Source organism: Bubalus bubalis, chromosome 3, assembly GCF_019923935.1.
Source record: "Bubalus bubalis isolate 160015118507 breed Murrah chromosome 3, NDDB_SH_1, whole genome shotgun sequence".
In the NCBI taxonomy this organism is placed as follows: domain Eukaryota; kingdom Metazoa; phylum Chordata; class Mammalia; order Artiodactyla; family Bovidae; genus Bubalus; species Bubalus bubalis.
Genome location: NC_059159.1, coordinates 163,535,519 through 163,552,062, shown reverse-complemented (window position 1 = coordinate 163,552,062; position 16,544 = coordinate 163,535,519). Strand labels below are relative to the sequence as shown.

The following is a 16,544-nucleotide window of genomic DNA, read 5'->3' as shown; positions in this document are numbered from 1 at the left end:
TGTAAAGTGGGGAGTGTGTTTGTACGTGTTTAGGATTGTGTACCCAAATATGTTTATAAATACACAGAGTACCTTTGGAAACCCACCAGAGAGTAAGTAGGGGATTGAAAGTTAAGAATAAGGAAACTCACCCTTCTGAGGTGTTTAAGTCTTTTGGCCACGTGCCTGTATGTTTCAAGCTAACTTCAGAACGAACATGTCACTCAGCTCAAAACATCCATACAGTACATAAACGGAAAACAGAATGGGATGGGAGGAGGGTACAGAGTTTGCTTCTCAAGTCGAAAAAGTTCTGGAAACTGGCTGCACAACAGTGCAAACATATTTAACACTACTTAACTGTACACTTAAAAACGGTGACGATGGCAAACCTTATGTGTATTTTAGCACAACTTAGTATCATCTCAAAGTAAAAAAAAAAAAAAGCCTCGCCAAAGACACTCATCCTTTAAGGTTAGCTTAGTTTGTTACTAACTTGCAATCCCTTTTTAAACACCCCTTATTTTCTCCTTCCAGAATTGAGAGTTCTGAACAAGTGCGGGACTCATTAAGCGCACAAGAGTTCCGGTGACCTTTCACCCAGAACTCGCGACTTCCAGCAGGACACGCAGCTGTACGTCTAAACCCAAAATTGGGACCCGCCCCAGAGGCGGCGGGATACCTCACTCCGGGTCTTTTATCTGTGAGATATTAACACGACTGACACCCTGAAGTACATACCTCTGCGCTACTTTTCACAAGTTACCGCAGGTTAGAGGAACACTTCATCCAGGGCGAAACAGCGTTCCAGATCGCTCCGAGCAGTATCATTAATCCTCCCACCGCCTGGTCAGGGCCACCCAAGCTATCCACTCCGCCAGGTCCGGTTTCCTCCCCCACGGAGCCAAATTATGCTTACCCAGTGTTGGGCAACATGATTGCGGCAGATCGAAGTCAGAGGCGACAACGGACTCAACGAGCGACCACAGGAAGGCTGATTTTCCCCAGCATTTAGCCCCGCCCCAGACCCTCCCCTGGGGCCCCGCCCCCGAGCTCTGCGGGAGGTGCCGGGCGCTCCAAGAGGCGGGAGGTGGCTGAGTGCGCCTGCGCACGCAGTGGGCCTCGGTGGCGCGCGGCGCTGGTTTCCTTCTCTCCGCAGCCTGCCATCTGGAAACCGGCGCTACGCGCAAGCTCTGTGAGAAACAACTCCGCCCCGCCCCTCCTGCGGGGTCTCTACGGTGACAATTGGTCTCCAGCCTGCGCGTCTAGAGGTACTGGGCGCGTCAGCCGCCGAGTACGCCTTTTCCCGGCCTATGAACGTTTCCCCGCTGCCACGCGGAATTCCTTTGCCGGGGGGGTGTGGGGAGGGTGGCCATTTGAGATGTGCATTAGGGACCTTGAAGGCTGAGATGCGGCTTCTCAGCGGACTTTGGCTCTTGGTCCCCTCGCCGTCCACGCTGGCACCAGGACGCCTGGCTGCCCGCGCGCCCTCGGAGGCCCATCTTAGGAACGCTTTTCCTGGGCAGATAAACACACTCTTCTCCTAGAAGCCGGCCAGCGGCGCATTTCGACTCTCCCACTGAATCTGGACTAAAGCCAGCCGGACTGCAGCTAGACAGCCCTGTGGTGAGGAGTAGCTTCTGAATCATAGCTCTGCAGTAGTCAGTCTTGCCGAAGAACTCAGAGTTAACTCTGATTTTTCTACTCTTTGTCAATATCTCGGCGAGGAAACATCCAGGCTCAGTGCTAGAATAAGGTGAATTCTGGGACTTAGTATTGCTTTTGGTCGTATACCTTGGACATAACTCAGCTACCCTAATGAACTAGAGACTGGCACAGTACTTTTAGGGAGACGTGAAGAAATTCTGTTTTGAAGAGGTTCAGTTCAGTTCAGTCGCTCAGTCGTGTCCGCCTCTTTGTGGCCCATGGACTGCAGCACTCCAGGCTTCCCTGTCCATCACCAGCTCAGAGCTTACTCAAACTCATGTACATCGAGTCGGTGATGCCATCCAACCATCTCATCCTCTGTCACCCCCCTCTCCTCCTGCCTTCAGTCTTTCCCAGCATCAGGGTCTTTTCCAAGGAGTCAGTTCTTCCCATCAGGTGGCCAAAGTCTTGGAGCTTCAGCTTCAGCATCAGTCCTTCCAGTGAACATTCAGGACTGATTTCCTTTAGGATTAACTGGTTTGATCTCCTTGCAGTCCGAGAGTAGAACAGGGTAGAACAAGGGTGAAGAGGTAGAACAGGATAATGTTGTTATGTGAGGACTAGCTGAAGAAACTAACCTGGAAATAGGATATGTACTCACCAACTCGATGCATATGAGTTTGGGTGAACTCCGGGAGTTGGTGATGGACAGGGAGGCCCGGCGTGCTGCGATTCATGGGGTCGCAAAGAGTTGGACACGACTGAGTGACTGAACTGAACTCTCCCTTTTATCAGAAGCCATTAAATATCTCTCTTTACTCATTTATATCACTTTCCAGTGTCATAGGCATTTGAATTTTCCATCTATGATATGGTCCTTAGAGACTCCAGAGAATTTACTTATTCGAGAAGTATTAGCAACTATGGGTGCTAGTCAATGGAGATACAGCTGGACCAAGCAAAGCCAAGGTCTCTCCCTATGTAAGAGGAATGAGGAGTAACCAATGTGTTCTTTAGGCTGTCTAACTCTTTGCAACCCCATGGACTACAGCCCATCAGCCTCCTCTGTCCATAGGTTTTCCATGTGAGAATACTGGAGTGTGTTGCCATTTCCTTCTCCAGGCAGTCTTCCCGACCCATGGATCAAACCCCTGTCACCTGCACTGGCAGGCAGATTCTTTAACACTGAGCCACCAGGGAAGCCTGTATTGAAATATTGCTGCTACTGCTGCTAAGTCGCTTCAGTCGTGTCCAACTCTGTGCGACCCCATAGACGGCAGCCCACCAGGCTCCCCCGTCCCTGGGATTCTCCAGGCAAGAACACTGGAGTGGGTTGCCATTTCCTTCTCCAATGCATGAAAGTGAAAAGTGAAAGTGAAGTCGCTTAGTCGTGCCTGACTCTTAGCAACCCCATGGACTGCATCCTACCAGGCTCCTCCGTCCATGGGATTTTCCAGGCAAGAGTACTGGAGTGGGTTGCCATTGCCTTCTCCGGGAGTTGACATATTAGGTGTTCTGAAAAGAGTGATGGTAGAAACTGTTAGGTGAAAAAAATCCTCTCCATTCATTCAAGAAAGTGAAGACAACCTACAGGACGAGAGAAAGTATTTGCAAATCATACATCTGATAACGTATCCAGAATCTATAAAGAGCTCTTACAACTCCACCAAGGAAAAGATGAGCAACCTCCAATTTAAACATGAGCAAAGGACCGCAATAGATATTTCTCCAAAGAAAACATGTGAACAACCAGCAAGCACATGAAAGGAGGCCCAACAGCATTAGTTATTAGGGAAACACAAATCAAAACCAAAGTGAGATTTCACTATACACCCACTGCTGCTGCTAAGTCACTTCAGTCGTGTCCGACTCTGTGTGACCCCATAGACGGCAGCCCACCAGGCTCCCCCGTCCCTGGGATTCTCCAGGCAAGAACACTGGAGTGGGTTGCCATTTCCTTCTCCAATGCATGAAAGTGAAAAGTAAAAGTGAAGTCGCTCAGTCGTGTCCGACTCTAGCGACCCCATGGACTGCAGCCCACCAGGCTCCTCCATCCATGGGATTTTCCAGGCAAGAGTACTGGGGTGCGGTGCCATTGCCTTCTGGATATCTGTAATAGAAAAGATGGAGCAACTTTCCTGGCAGTTCTGTGGTTAAGATTCCTCACTTTCACTGCAGGAGGCATGAGTTTCAACCCTGTGGAGGGAACTAAGATCCTGCATGCCACCTGGTACAGCCAAAAAAAAAAAAAGATGGAAATTACTGTGTTGGCCAAGATGTAAAGTAGTTGACACCCTCAAACATTGCTGGTGGGAATGTAAAATAGCACAGCCACTTTGGAAAACAGTTTTGCAGTTCCTCCAAAAGTTAAAGCATAGTTACCAGCTACTGGATGTCTACATACAGAAGAGCAATTCCACTTTTGGGTATATACCCAAGAGAAAGGAAACGTGTTGAGAATAACCACTAGATGGCACTGGTATTTTAAAATTCTCAATTATATGATACTGCAAAACGTTAATTTGTTAACATTGTGATATATGCTATAATCTGATTTGGATTAAGGCAAAAATAACAAATTTCTTTATAGGATCGTTATAAAGGGGAAATAAGAGGATGCATAAATTTTAAGTTCCTTAAAATAATGCTTTGTATCAGTAAAACAGGATGTGATGGTCTAATCTGTATTACTATTTTTTCAGTTATCACAGAATAAGCAAATGTGTCCTCAGTTGTTTGACTTCTAAAGTCTGTCAAGTTTAATTCTTCAGTGTTAGTGGTTTTCAAATACATAGATTGAAAATGAACTTAAATTGAAATATCAAAGGATATGTTAAAAGGGGCATTCCAGGTGGCACAGTGATAAACAATCCGCCTGCCAATGCAGGAGATTCAAGAGACTCAGCGTGGATCCCTGGTTGGGGAAGATCCCCTGGAGTAGGAAATGGCAATCCGCTCCGGTATTCTTGCCTGGAAAATGCCATGGACAAAGAAGCCTGGTGGGCTACAGTCCTTTGGGTCCCAAAGAATCAGACATGACTGAGCACACACACATGATGTTAAAAACAAGTTTAATCTTAAATTATCAAATAAGGATTCTTCTAATCCTGACCTTGTATAATAATATATTTTTTAAGTGTATAATGCACTCAAGTTTGTTGACCACAACCCACATAAATAAATTTTTTATCCAGACCTAATAAACTTTTCTATTCTATTTCAATCCATTGTATACTACCCTGTTTTTTTTTTAAGTTGATTGTAACCTACAACATTATTTCAATGACTCATTTATGGATCATAACCTACCATTTGGAAAACACTGCTTTAGTGTGTTGTAATTTGCCATTGTAATTTTTCAACTTGCCTTTTAAGATATTCTAGGTTCCTTCAGTCAAATGTAAAATTATTATTTGATGGTTAGAAGCCAACAATGGAGAAGGCAATGGCACCCCACTCCAGTACTCTTGCCTGGAAAATCCCATGGACGGAGGAGCCTGGTAGGCTGCAGTCCATGGGGTTGCTAAGAGTCAGGCACGACTAAGCGACTTCACTTTCATTTTTCACTTTCATGCATTGAAGAAGGAAATGGCAACCCACTCCAGTGTTCTTGCCTGGAGAATCCCAGGGATGGGGGAGCCTGGTGGGCTGCTGTCTATGGGGTCACACAGAGTCGGACACGACTGAAGTGACTTAGCAGCAGAAGCCAACAATACCATGTGACTAAGAGCAGGTGCTTTCAAGGGCATTTGAAGAGTCAGGGATCACTTGAAACTTTCATTTCTTTCACCCACAAGACAGCACACCCTACTTTAGAAGGTGAAGTGGAGAAATCCTTGGGGGTTTTGCGTATATAACAGTTGTTTCTGACAATGTGCCAGATCTTCCCAGGAGGACTCCTCGCTGTACCTTTTGTTGCTCAATGACTTATTGCCACTCATTTAATTAGTAACAATAAGATATTAACCTCTTTGCTGTATTAAAATGTCTATTTTTCTCATAGTACATTATTCCAACAATCTAACAAAAGTGTAACTTTCTCTGTACTATCACCCTTGAGAGATAATCATTGTTAATAGTTTGGCATGTATGCTCTGAAATTTTAATATAGATTTTGATTGCATTTAAAGCAAAAGGGTGGATCACAACAAACTGTGGAAAATTCTTAAAGAGATGGGAATACCAAAACACCTTTCCTGCCTCCTGAGAAACCTGTATGCAAGTCAAGTAGCAACAGTTAACACCAGACATAGAACAGACTGGTTCAAAATTGGGAAAGGAGTATGTCAAGGCTGTTTATTGTCACCCTGCTTATTTAAGTGATATGCAGAGTACATCATGGTACATGCTGGGCTGGATGAAGCACAAGCTAGAAGTAAGACTGCCAGGAGAAGTATCAATAACTTTAGATATGCAGATGACACCACCCTTATGGCAGATACAGAAGAGGAACTAAAGAACCTCTTGATGTGTAGGTGAAAAGAGGAGAGTGAAAAGACTGGCTTAAAAGTCAACATTTAAAAAACTAAGATCATGGCATCTGGTCCTATCACTTCATGACAAATAGATGGGGAAACAATGGAAGCAGTGACAGACTATTCTTTCTTGGGCTCCAAAATCACTGCAGACGGTGACTGCAGCCATGAAACTAAAAGATCCCTGCTCTTTGAAAGGAAGCTATGACAAACCTAGACAGCATATTCAAAAGCAGAGACATCACTTGGCCAACAAAGGTCCATATAGTCAAAGCTATGGTTTTTGCAGTAGTCATGTATGGATGTGAGAGTTGCACCATAAAGAAGGCTGAGCACTGAAGAATTGATGTTTTCAAACTGTGGTGCTGGAGAAGACACTTGAGAGTCCGTTGGACTTGCAAGGAGATCAAGCCAGTCAATTCTAAAGGAAATCAACCCTGAATACTCATTGGAAGGACTGATGCTGAAGCTGAAGCTCCAATATTTTGGCCACCTGATGCAAAGAGCTGCCTCATTGGAAAAGACCCTGATGCTGGGAAATGGAGGGCAGGAGGAAAAGAGAGTGACAGAGGATGAGATGGTTTGGTGGCATCACCAACTCAATGGATATGAGTTTGAGTAAGCTCCAGGAGTTGGTAATGGACAGGGAAGCCTGGTGTGCTACAGTCCATGGGGTCACAAAAAGTTGGACACAAGTGAGTGACTGAACAATAAAAAGCAAAGGGGAGATTGTTAGTGTTACTCACTTAGTCATGTCCAACTCTTTTTGGCTCCGTGGACTGTAGGCCGCTAGGCTCCTCTGTCCATGAAATTCTCCAGGCAAGAATACTAGAGAGGGTAGCCATTCCCTTCTCCAGGGGATTTTCTCAACCCAGGGATCAAACTCAAGTCTCCAGCATTGCAGGTGAATTGTTTACCATCTGAGCCACCAAAGAAACCCCAAGGGAGATTATATATATATACTCTATTGTTTTGGAACCTGTTTTTGTTTTACTTAGTGTGTCACAAACATCTTTTCAAATTTACACCTAAAAGTTCACCTTAAATTTAAAAAATTAGATGTGTTATCCACCCGGATCCTTAGACTCTTTAATCAGCAGAAATTTATAAGAGGCTGGAGGAAAAATTCAGGCAAGGCTTTCCTGGGACTTGTACTGCAGCACTAGGGAGAGAAAACAAGTTACAGGTGCCCTTGCTAGCTCTCCTTAAATGGAGTGAGGGTAGGGGCAGCTCCATGGGTCTGACAGAAGGGGTGGCTTAGGTGGTCTGCCACCCTTGTGGTGGTGCTGTGTGTAGAGATCACACTCAGTACCCTGCTTTTGCTTCAGGCACCTCAGAAGTGGCCTTGGTTTGTAGCCTTTTTGTATCATTGTTCATAATCACCCTGACTGCCATGCATTCAGCTGTTTTTAGTCCCTTATAGTTTCTTTGTATTCTGTTGCTCCATGAGCTCCTTTTGTCCAGGTGCAGGCACTCCAGTAAAGGGTCCCTGATCCCAGGTCCCAGACTATCTTAGGTTCATGGTTTTCTTTTATATGAATGTACTCCAAATTAATGTTACCACTTGTGATGGTATTTCAATAGTTTTTATTTTTTATAAACAGTATTGCAATAAAAGCCATTGTGTGTACATCATTGTTCACTAGTCAATGTCTTGCTTAGCAGTGGATATGTTTTCTAGTTCTGGCAAATGTGAGGTCTGCTGGAGAAGGTTTTCTGATTTTAAGAAAGAGACCACCGAATATATCAGCTTTCTTCTTCTAATGTTATTTCTGGACATGATGCTTGGAACATCTGCTTTGGTTCTTGAAACCACGAGAGGAACTAGCCTTCCCCTTTCCATAGCTCCTTCAAAGGTGAACTTTCTCCTATAATATACAGGAAAGGGAGTTAGGGGGCAGTTGTCTAAGAACCCACCTAGGTCTTCACCTAGCTTTCTGATACTCCCCCTGCTCAAAGGCACAGTGTGGGTTTTCCTCACTTTGCAGCTAGCCAGCTCTTACAATTCTTGGAGACAGTTCCCTCAGTAGACAACTGCTTCCTTGCCTGAGTACAGTAGCAGAGTGGGTGTGTGGATCAGGCCGTAGTCCATTTTTCGCTCTGTTGGTTTGTTTACTACTCAATTCCCACACAGCTCTTTACCAAAGAGCTGAAGCTTACATGAGGGAACTACCATCTCTCTGTGTGCTGTGTGTGCTAAGTCACTTCAGTTGGGTCCAACTCTGCAACTCCATGGACTGTAGCCCGCCAGGCTCCTCTGTCCATGGAATTCTCCAGGCAAGAATACTGGAGTGGGTAGACATTCTCTCCTCCAGGGGATCTTCCCAACCCAGGGATCGAATCTTGGTCTCCTGCGTTGCAGGCAGATTCTTTACCATCTGAGCCACCAGGGAAACCCATCTCTCTCTCTCTCTCTCTTTGTATGACAAGTGCTGTGTCAGACGTATTTGCCTACCCATTACACATTCTCCACTTCTTACCAATGGTATATCTCTATTATTAGACGTGGCAGTATGCCCAGTAAAAACATTGCATCTCTCAAGCCTCCCTTGACTAGGGGTGGCCATGTGACCAAATTAAGGCTAATGAGGTAAGCGGAAGATATTGGGAAGAACTTCTGGGAAAGCTTCTTTAAAGGGCTTCCAGACATCTTGTGATGTTAAGAATGAAAACTGTATGTTTGCATAACAGAACATAAAGGAGACTGGATCTTTGATAAACATGGAATGCCATTACAGCCCTGAAACCATTACTTCTTTTGCACAATAAATAAATTTTTATCTAGGGCACTATTATTTTTTGTTTTCTGTTATATGTATCTGGACCTAACTCTTAAATGATACTTTGTCTCAAGGCAAAGTATCAAAAGACTATAAACCATTGAAGGGAGTTCCCTCTGGAACCAACCAGATCCTTGGTTTCATATCTGCATTTTTCCCTGAGAGCATTAGTTTTGTTCATATTTCTTTCTTTAAAATTATCTTTAATATTTCCACCACTTTTCAGGAACTCCCAAGCCCTGCTCACAGGAGTTGGTCTCACGCTAAGATCCATCCTCCCTTCCCTAGCCATTTTCCCAAGAGTGAATTATTCATTTTATTTATTTATTTTTGTTAATATTTCTTTATTTGGCTGTGCTAGGTCTTAGTTGCGGCACTGTGGATCTTTGATCTTTGTTGTGGCATGCAGATCTAGTTCTCTGACCCGGGATCCAACCTGGTCCCCTGCACTAGGGGCGTGGTGTCTTAGCCACTGGACCACCAGGAAAGACCCCTATTCATTGTATTTAGAATATGACTTTATCAAGAGATCCATGATGGTTGTAGGTATTCCAAGTCTACTTGCCTTGGAGATAGTCTCACCTAATTCTTCCTGGTATCCAGTAAGTGACTACTATGTTAAACACACCCACCTCTCCCAAACTCAGGCATTACTTCTGAGATACAGTAGTCTACTGTGAGTACATGTACTCTTTCCAAGCTGAGAAAAAGAAACATTTGATTCTTCTGTAATCAACATAGCTTCAACCCTGCTCACTATAAAGATAGCATTTTATCATTTTATACTGAGGAACAATGTCAGTTATTTTTTTATCTTCTAACTTTCAAACTGTGCCTACCATTGGGAAAATACGGACATTTTAAGTTAGCTTAAGGATCAGGCCCATAATTGAGCCATCTATCTCTTGCTGGCCATTAGTTTGCTACACAAAGACCAGACTTTGGAATTCCCCCATGTCTTTCTGCTATGCCAAATTAAATTCTCAGAGGTGTCATCCTCCCACTACACTCTACTAAATTAAATTTTTGATTAAGGTCTCCTACTCCCACTGCTCCAGGAGAAGAGAGGCTATATGAAGACATTATCCTCTAATACAACCAATCCTCCACCTCCAAGAGCGGGGTGTGGAGGTGGGAAGACTTGCTTTTCCAGTTACATAAATAACATTCTCATAGCGAAATCCTCCAGATTGTTCTTTCGTTTTTCTGCTACTGACCTTTTGCTTGTTTGCCTGCTCAAGGCTGAATGTTTGCCTGGTGCCCTGGAGGATCACATGAAGTAAACATCTTCTAGAACTACACTGGGGAGGGACAGCAATCATTTTTTCCAGTTGTCTGGCATCGCAAGAACCATTCCACCAACCTTGTAAACTATGACCAGATTTTTGCACTAGACTATTTCAACCAAGGGCAAATAAGGACAAAGAAAAAAATATATATATTCTCTAACCAATCAATAGCCAGATATGGCTCCTTGTTAAACAGTTGTATCAAAAATTTTAGGGGAAGGTTTGACTTGACCAGAGTGAAGGCTTATTCTAGTGAAAAATATAAGTATTTCCTATTAAAGATATGGTCTCAGATTGCTAAGAAGGGACCATTTTGTCTCATATAAGAACACTTACAATATTATAGACATCTTTTTTTTTTAATTTTCACTGTGCTGGATCTTCACTGCAGCATGTGGGCTCTTCATTGAGGCTCGTGGGCTTGCGCTAGTCGCAGCACGCAGGTGCTTCTTGTTGTAAAACACAGCCTCTCCAGCTGTGGTGCATGGGCTGAGTTGCCTGTGACATGTGGGATCTTAGTTCCTGATCAGCTGGTAAGGGATCGAACCTGCATCTCCTGCATTGGAAGGTGGATTCTTAAACATTGGACCACCAGGGAAGTCCAATAGGCATCTATAATATGTATTGACCTCATATATCTGTAGACAAATGGAATACCAAGGCAGTAAAGGCAAATCAACTCATTATAGTAAGCCACCTTCAGTTCAGATGGGAAAAGTTACAGGCAACAGGTTAATGGGAAAAGTCGGGTGAAAAAAAGGAGTTGTCCCGTCCCTTCTGCTACTCTACTCACAGCTATTCCACGTTCCGTCTTTGAAATGACTAGGGTGAATCTCACATTAGGTAACTGGTTAGGCATAGATAAGTTAAGGGAGAATCATGATAAGGACTGGTGAAAGACAGTAGAGAAAGCTGCCAGAGAACAGTGGGAATATTGTAATGAAAGTCATTAGTTATCACATAATTTGCAGGGAAAATGGAAGTCCAGGAAAATGAAAAAAAAAATGAACCTGAACCAGAGAAAATTTCTAGTATAATAAACTAGGAAACTGACATAACCCTACAACAATATGAATTAAGGAAGAAAGTGACATTTAACAAGCGTTTCTTCTAAGAAACGACTCAGAGCCATTTTTAAGAAAATAAATGGGATAGACCTAAAGGTCCAGCAGCTATCTGAAATTTGACAAAATAAGGACTAGTGCTTCTACAGTATGTGTACTGAGAACTTCCAGATGTACAAGCTGGATTTAGAAAAGGCAGAGGAACCAGAGATCAAATTGCCAACATCCGTTGGATCACAGAAAAAGCAAGAAAATTCCAGAAAAACATCTACTTCTGCTTCATTGACTATGCCAAAGCCTTTGACTGTGTGGATCACAACAAACTGGAAAATTCTTAAAGACGTGGGAATACCAGAACACTTTACCTACCTCCTGAGAAATCCATATGCAGGTCAAGAAGTCACAGTTAGAAATGGACATGGGACAACGGAGTGGTTCCAAATAGGGAAAGGAGTACATCAAGACTGTATATTGTCACCCTGCTTATTTAACTGATATGAAGAGTACATCATGTGAAATGCGAGGCCGGATGAAGCACAAGCTGGAATCAAGATTGCCAGAAGAAATAACAATAAGCTCAGATATGCAAATGACATCACCCTTACAGCACAAAGAGAAGAGGAACTAAAGAGCCTCTTGATGTGGGTGAAAGAGGACAGTGAAAAAGTTGGCTTAAAACTCAACATTCAGAAAACTAAGATCATGGCAAATAGATGGGGAAACAATGGAAACAGTGACAGACTTTTTTTTCTTGGGCTCTAAAATCACTGCAGATGGTGACTGAAGCTATGAAATTAAAAGATGCTTGCTCCTTGAAAAAAAAGCTATGACAAATTTAGACAGTGTATTGAAAAGCAGAGACATTACTTTGCTGAAAAAGATCCATACACTCAAAGCTATCGTTTTTCCAGTAGTTATGTACGGATGTGAGAGTTGGACCATAAAGAAGGCTGAGCACCGAAGAACTGATGCTTTCGAATTGTGGTATTTCGAACTGAGAAGACTCTTGAGAGTTCACTAGACAGCAAGCATATCAAACCAGTCAATCCTAAAGGAAATCAACCCTGAATACTCATTAGAAGGACTGATGCTGAAGCTGAAGCTCCAATACTTTGGCCACCTGATGCAGAGAGCCGGCTCATTGGAAAAGACCCTGATGCTGGGAAAGATTGAAGTCAGAAGAAGGGGATGACAAGGAGATACAGAGTAACTCTTCACTCCTTAAGTATGGGCTGTACATAGTGACTTCTTTCTGAAGAGTACAGTATGAAAAGGGGAAAAAAATAACAGTGAAGAAAGCTGACAAATATTGTCTCAGTCAGGTGATCAAAGTCAACAAAGCCATATTCATAATATGTATCCTTGACACGATGTGATTCCTCTATAAACTTCCCCAGAATCTATGACCTTATCTAACTGTGAGGAAAAACATCAGACAAATCCCAACTGAAGGACATTCTGCAAAATACTTAACCAGTACTCCTCAAAACTGTCATGGTCATCACAAAAAATGAAAGTCTGAGAAACTGTCCCAGCTAAGAGGATCCTAAAGGGGATATGATAACTCAATGTAATATGGTATCCTGGATGGGATCCTGAAACAGAAAAACAACATTAGGTAAAAACTGATGAAATCTTAATAAAATATGGGTGATAGTTGATAACACTGTATCAATATTGATTCATTAATTGTAACAAGTATGTCCAACTAATGTAAGATAATAATAGAAACCGGTGTAGGGCATACAAGAACTCTGTGCTATCTTCACAATTCTTTTGTACATCTTAAAACTGTTCTAAACAATAAAGCTTATTTAAAAAATTTTAAATCTTATAATGCTACATAAATTAAAAAAAAACACACACACACTATTTTAAATGACTGAATGAATTTAGAAGAAACTAAGGGAAATGTCTAAGGCAATGATTCTTAATGGAATTTACACCCCAGAGAATATTTGTGAATGAATGTCTAGAAACATTCTGTTGTCCCCTGTATGTGAGGGATGGTACCGGAATCTAGTGAATGGAGTCCAGGGATGCCACTAAGTGGTCTACAGTACACAGGTCAGTACATCCTATCTCCCATATCCCATCCAAAATGTGCTGAGGCTGAGAAACGCTACCCTAATGGATGAGGTTTGGGGACCTGTATCCGTGCTGACAGAAATAGGCTAGATTTTGTGCATGTGTAATATTTGATACATCCAAAATATGTATGATATATATGTAAATTATGAGATAATAATAAACATCTGTGAAACTATCACCCAGCTAAAGAACTAGAAATCATGAGTCACGTGCTTCTCTGATTTCCACCTCCCTGCTTCCTCTCTAAAAGTCACCTCTGAGTTTTGTCTTTACTTCTCCTTTGTCTTTTATAAAATTGTGCATGTGTTTGTGTGTGTGTGTATACATAATACATTGGTCAGCTTTGCATGGTGGTGGTTCCTTTTCAACTTTATAGAAATAATATCTTAGTATATAGTTTTTTCTGATTTTATTTTTCATTTAGTATTTTGGTTTGATTTATCCATATCATTACTTACTGTGTTTTATTCATTTTCACAGTTGTATAGTATTCCATCATGTGCCTATGCCACAATTTATTTGCCCATCTCTCTTGATGGACATTTGGGTTATCTGCATCTATATTATATAGAATAATAATAGCATAGAATAGCAGTGGTGCTATGAAGAGTCTTTCATATGTCTCCTAGTACATATTTTAAATTTCTCTAGGTTATGTACATATAGGAGTAGAAGTACTCAAGTATGGATGTCTTTAAGTTGAAATTATGTTAAGAATTCATCTTCTATCCTGAAATCATAAAGACAGTCTCCTAAATGTTATTCTAAAAGCTTAAAAACTTTGCCTTTCCTTTCTGAGTCACCTGGAGCAACTTTAAGGTGGTTGTTATCTATATTTGGAATGAGGTAGAGATCAACTTCCACTTTTTCCCCCCAATTGATCTAAATGTCTCCTGTGTCCTACATCAAGTTTTCATTTATATCCAGATCTGTTCCATTAAATAATTTATCTATCTCTGTGGCAATGCTACATGTTCTTGATTATTTGACTTTTTAAATTTTAATACTTGGGGAGGCAAGTCCTCTTACGTTGTTATTCATCAAGATCGTCTTAAGTTATTCTAGAAATTACTTCATCAAACTCCTGGGAAAATCACTTGGGACTGCCTTGAATCCATAGATCATTTTGAATAACTACATCTTTACAATTTAGTGTCTTCTAGTCCATACATGGGAGAAGGCAATGGCATCCCACTCCAGTACACTTGCCTGGAAAATCCCATGGACGGAGGAGCCTGGTAGGCTGCAGTCCATGGGGTCGCGAAGAGTCGGACACGACTGAGCGATCCCTTTCGCTTTTCATTTTCATGCACTGGAGAAGGAAATGGCAACCCACTCCAGTGTTCTTGCCTGGAGAATCCCAGGGACGGGGCAGCCTGGTGGGCTGCCATCTATGGGGTTGCACAGAGTTGGATACGACTGAAGCGACTTAGCAGCAGCAGCAGCAGCAGTCCATACATGGTGTATCACTTCTTTAGGCTGTCTTTTCTAAGTTTCTTTCCATAAGATATAACAGATACTTGGTCACATGTATTTCTAAGTATCTTTAATTTTGCTTTCATACAAAATTTGATGGCATTCTGTGTGTCTGTGTATGTGATAAAATGTACAAAATAAAACTTTTATACTTTTAACAGATTTTAGGTGTACAGGTCTGTGGCAATGGTATTACCATTTTTCAGTGAATTTTTATCACTGTTGTTGCTGGTATATAAAATGCAGTTGATTTTCATATACTCAGATTACACCTAGATTTCCTACTAAACTCATTAATTTTAATAATTTTTACATACTTCTGGATTTTTCTATATAATCCTCCTAACTGCAAATAATAGCAACTTGCTTTCTCCTTTCCAATATTCATAGCTTTCATTTCTGTTTCTTGTCTTACTGTACAGGAACTATGGTATAATACTGAATAGAAACTTAAGCAAAAGGACCAAAACATAAATAAGAGAAGATTAAGACCTTTTATTTTGTTAAAATTAAGAGTTTTTGTTCATCAGATGATAACACAAAGAAAATGAAAAGAGAAGGCACATTCTGGGAAGAAGGTATCTACTATGGCTATTACCAGGGACACCTGAAAATCAATAAGTAAACAACAGTCAAATAGGAATTTAAAAAAGGTAAAATACATCAACAGACATACTGAAGAAGACTCGTGACTGGCCAGTAAAATATGAGATAATATTCAATTGTATTAATAATCAAAAAGTGAAAATTTAGGGCACATATGACATTTTTAGACTCAATGGCAAAATTTTAAACTTGTATTAGTTACAATACCAATTGACCAATTGAGGGTATGAGCAATGGGAGCTTTCAAATACTTGATAATGGTGGTAGTGAAAATTGATAAAATCACTTTGGAAACACAGTAAAGATGAAGATTACCAAATTTCATCACTTTTGAATGTATAACCTAGATTGTCAAACCTAGAGAAATCTCTAAGTGCCTCAGGAGACAGGTACCAAAATATTCACAGAAAAATTATTTATAACACAACAAGAAGCAGAAACTAGAAACCACTCAAATATCAATCAAGAGAAGAATGGATACATTGCAGCATATTCTCATTGAGAAATACTGCACTGAAAATTAAGGAAACACATGGAATTAACCACAAAATCAGAATATTAAGTGAAAAAATCAAGTGGCAAAAAGATATTAAAAATATTACAGTTTATATAAAGTTCCTATGGTTTAGGAATTTGCACACCTTTTAAAACTATAAAGAAAGCAAGAATGAGTAATCATAAAACTCAGGATTACCATTCTTTGCACTGGGATGGGAGAGATTAGAAATGGGGTTAGAAAAGTACATAAAAGAATCTTTGAGACTTCCATGGTGGTCCAGCGGCTAAGACTCCACACTGCCAATGTAGGGATTACAAGTTGGATCTATGATCAGGAAACTAAGATTTCACATGCCATGTGGCAAGCCAAAAAAAAAAAAAAAGACCTTCAAATTTTGCCTTTGATATCAATTTCTCAAATTCTCCTTGGTGGTCATTTTATGATTATGCTTAATAATTTATGGAAATGAAAATGGCAACCCACTCCAGTATTCTTGCCTGGAAAATTCCATGGACAGAGGAGTCTGGTGGGCTACAGTCCATGGGATGGCAAAGAGTCAGCCACGACTGAGCAACTAGCACATGTAAGTTTATTAAATTTTTATTTTGAAATAAATGTAGACATTCAGAAAAACTGTA

General features: G+C 41.4%; 1 protein-coding gene across 2 annotated transcripts in view; it reads right to left on the bottom strand.

The window, feature by feature from the left end:
- Positions 1 to 1,051, bottom strand: part of HSDL2 (hydroxysteroid dehydrogenase like 2) — a 60,108-nt gene extending 59,057 nt beyond the window's left edge. For both annotated transcript variants that reach the window (XM_006079965.4, XM_025282231.3), the window contains exon 1: positions 899 to 1,051. In XM_006079965.4, coding sequence (XP_006080027.2) covers positions 899 to 915 — 17 coding nt within the window. In that variant the 5' untranslated portion in view covers positions 916 to 1,051. The remainder of the gene's footprint in view (positions 1 to 898) is intronic.
- Positions 1,052 to 16,544: the final 15,493 nt, after the last annotated feature.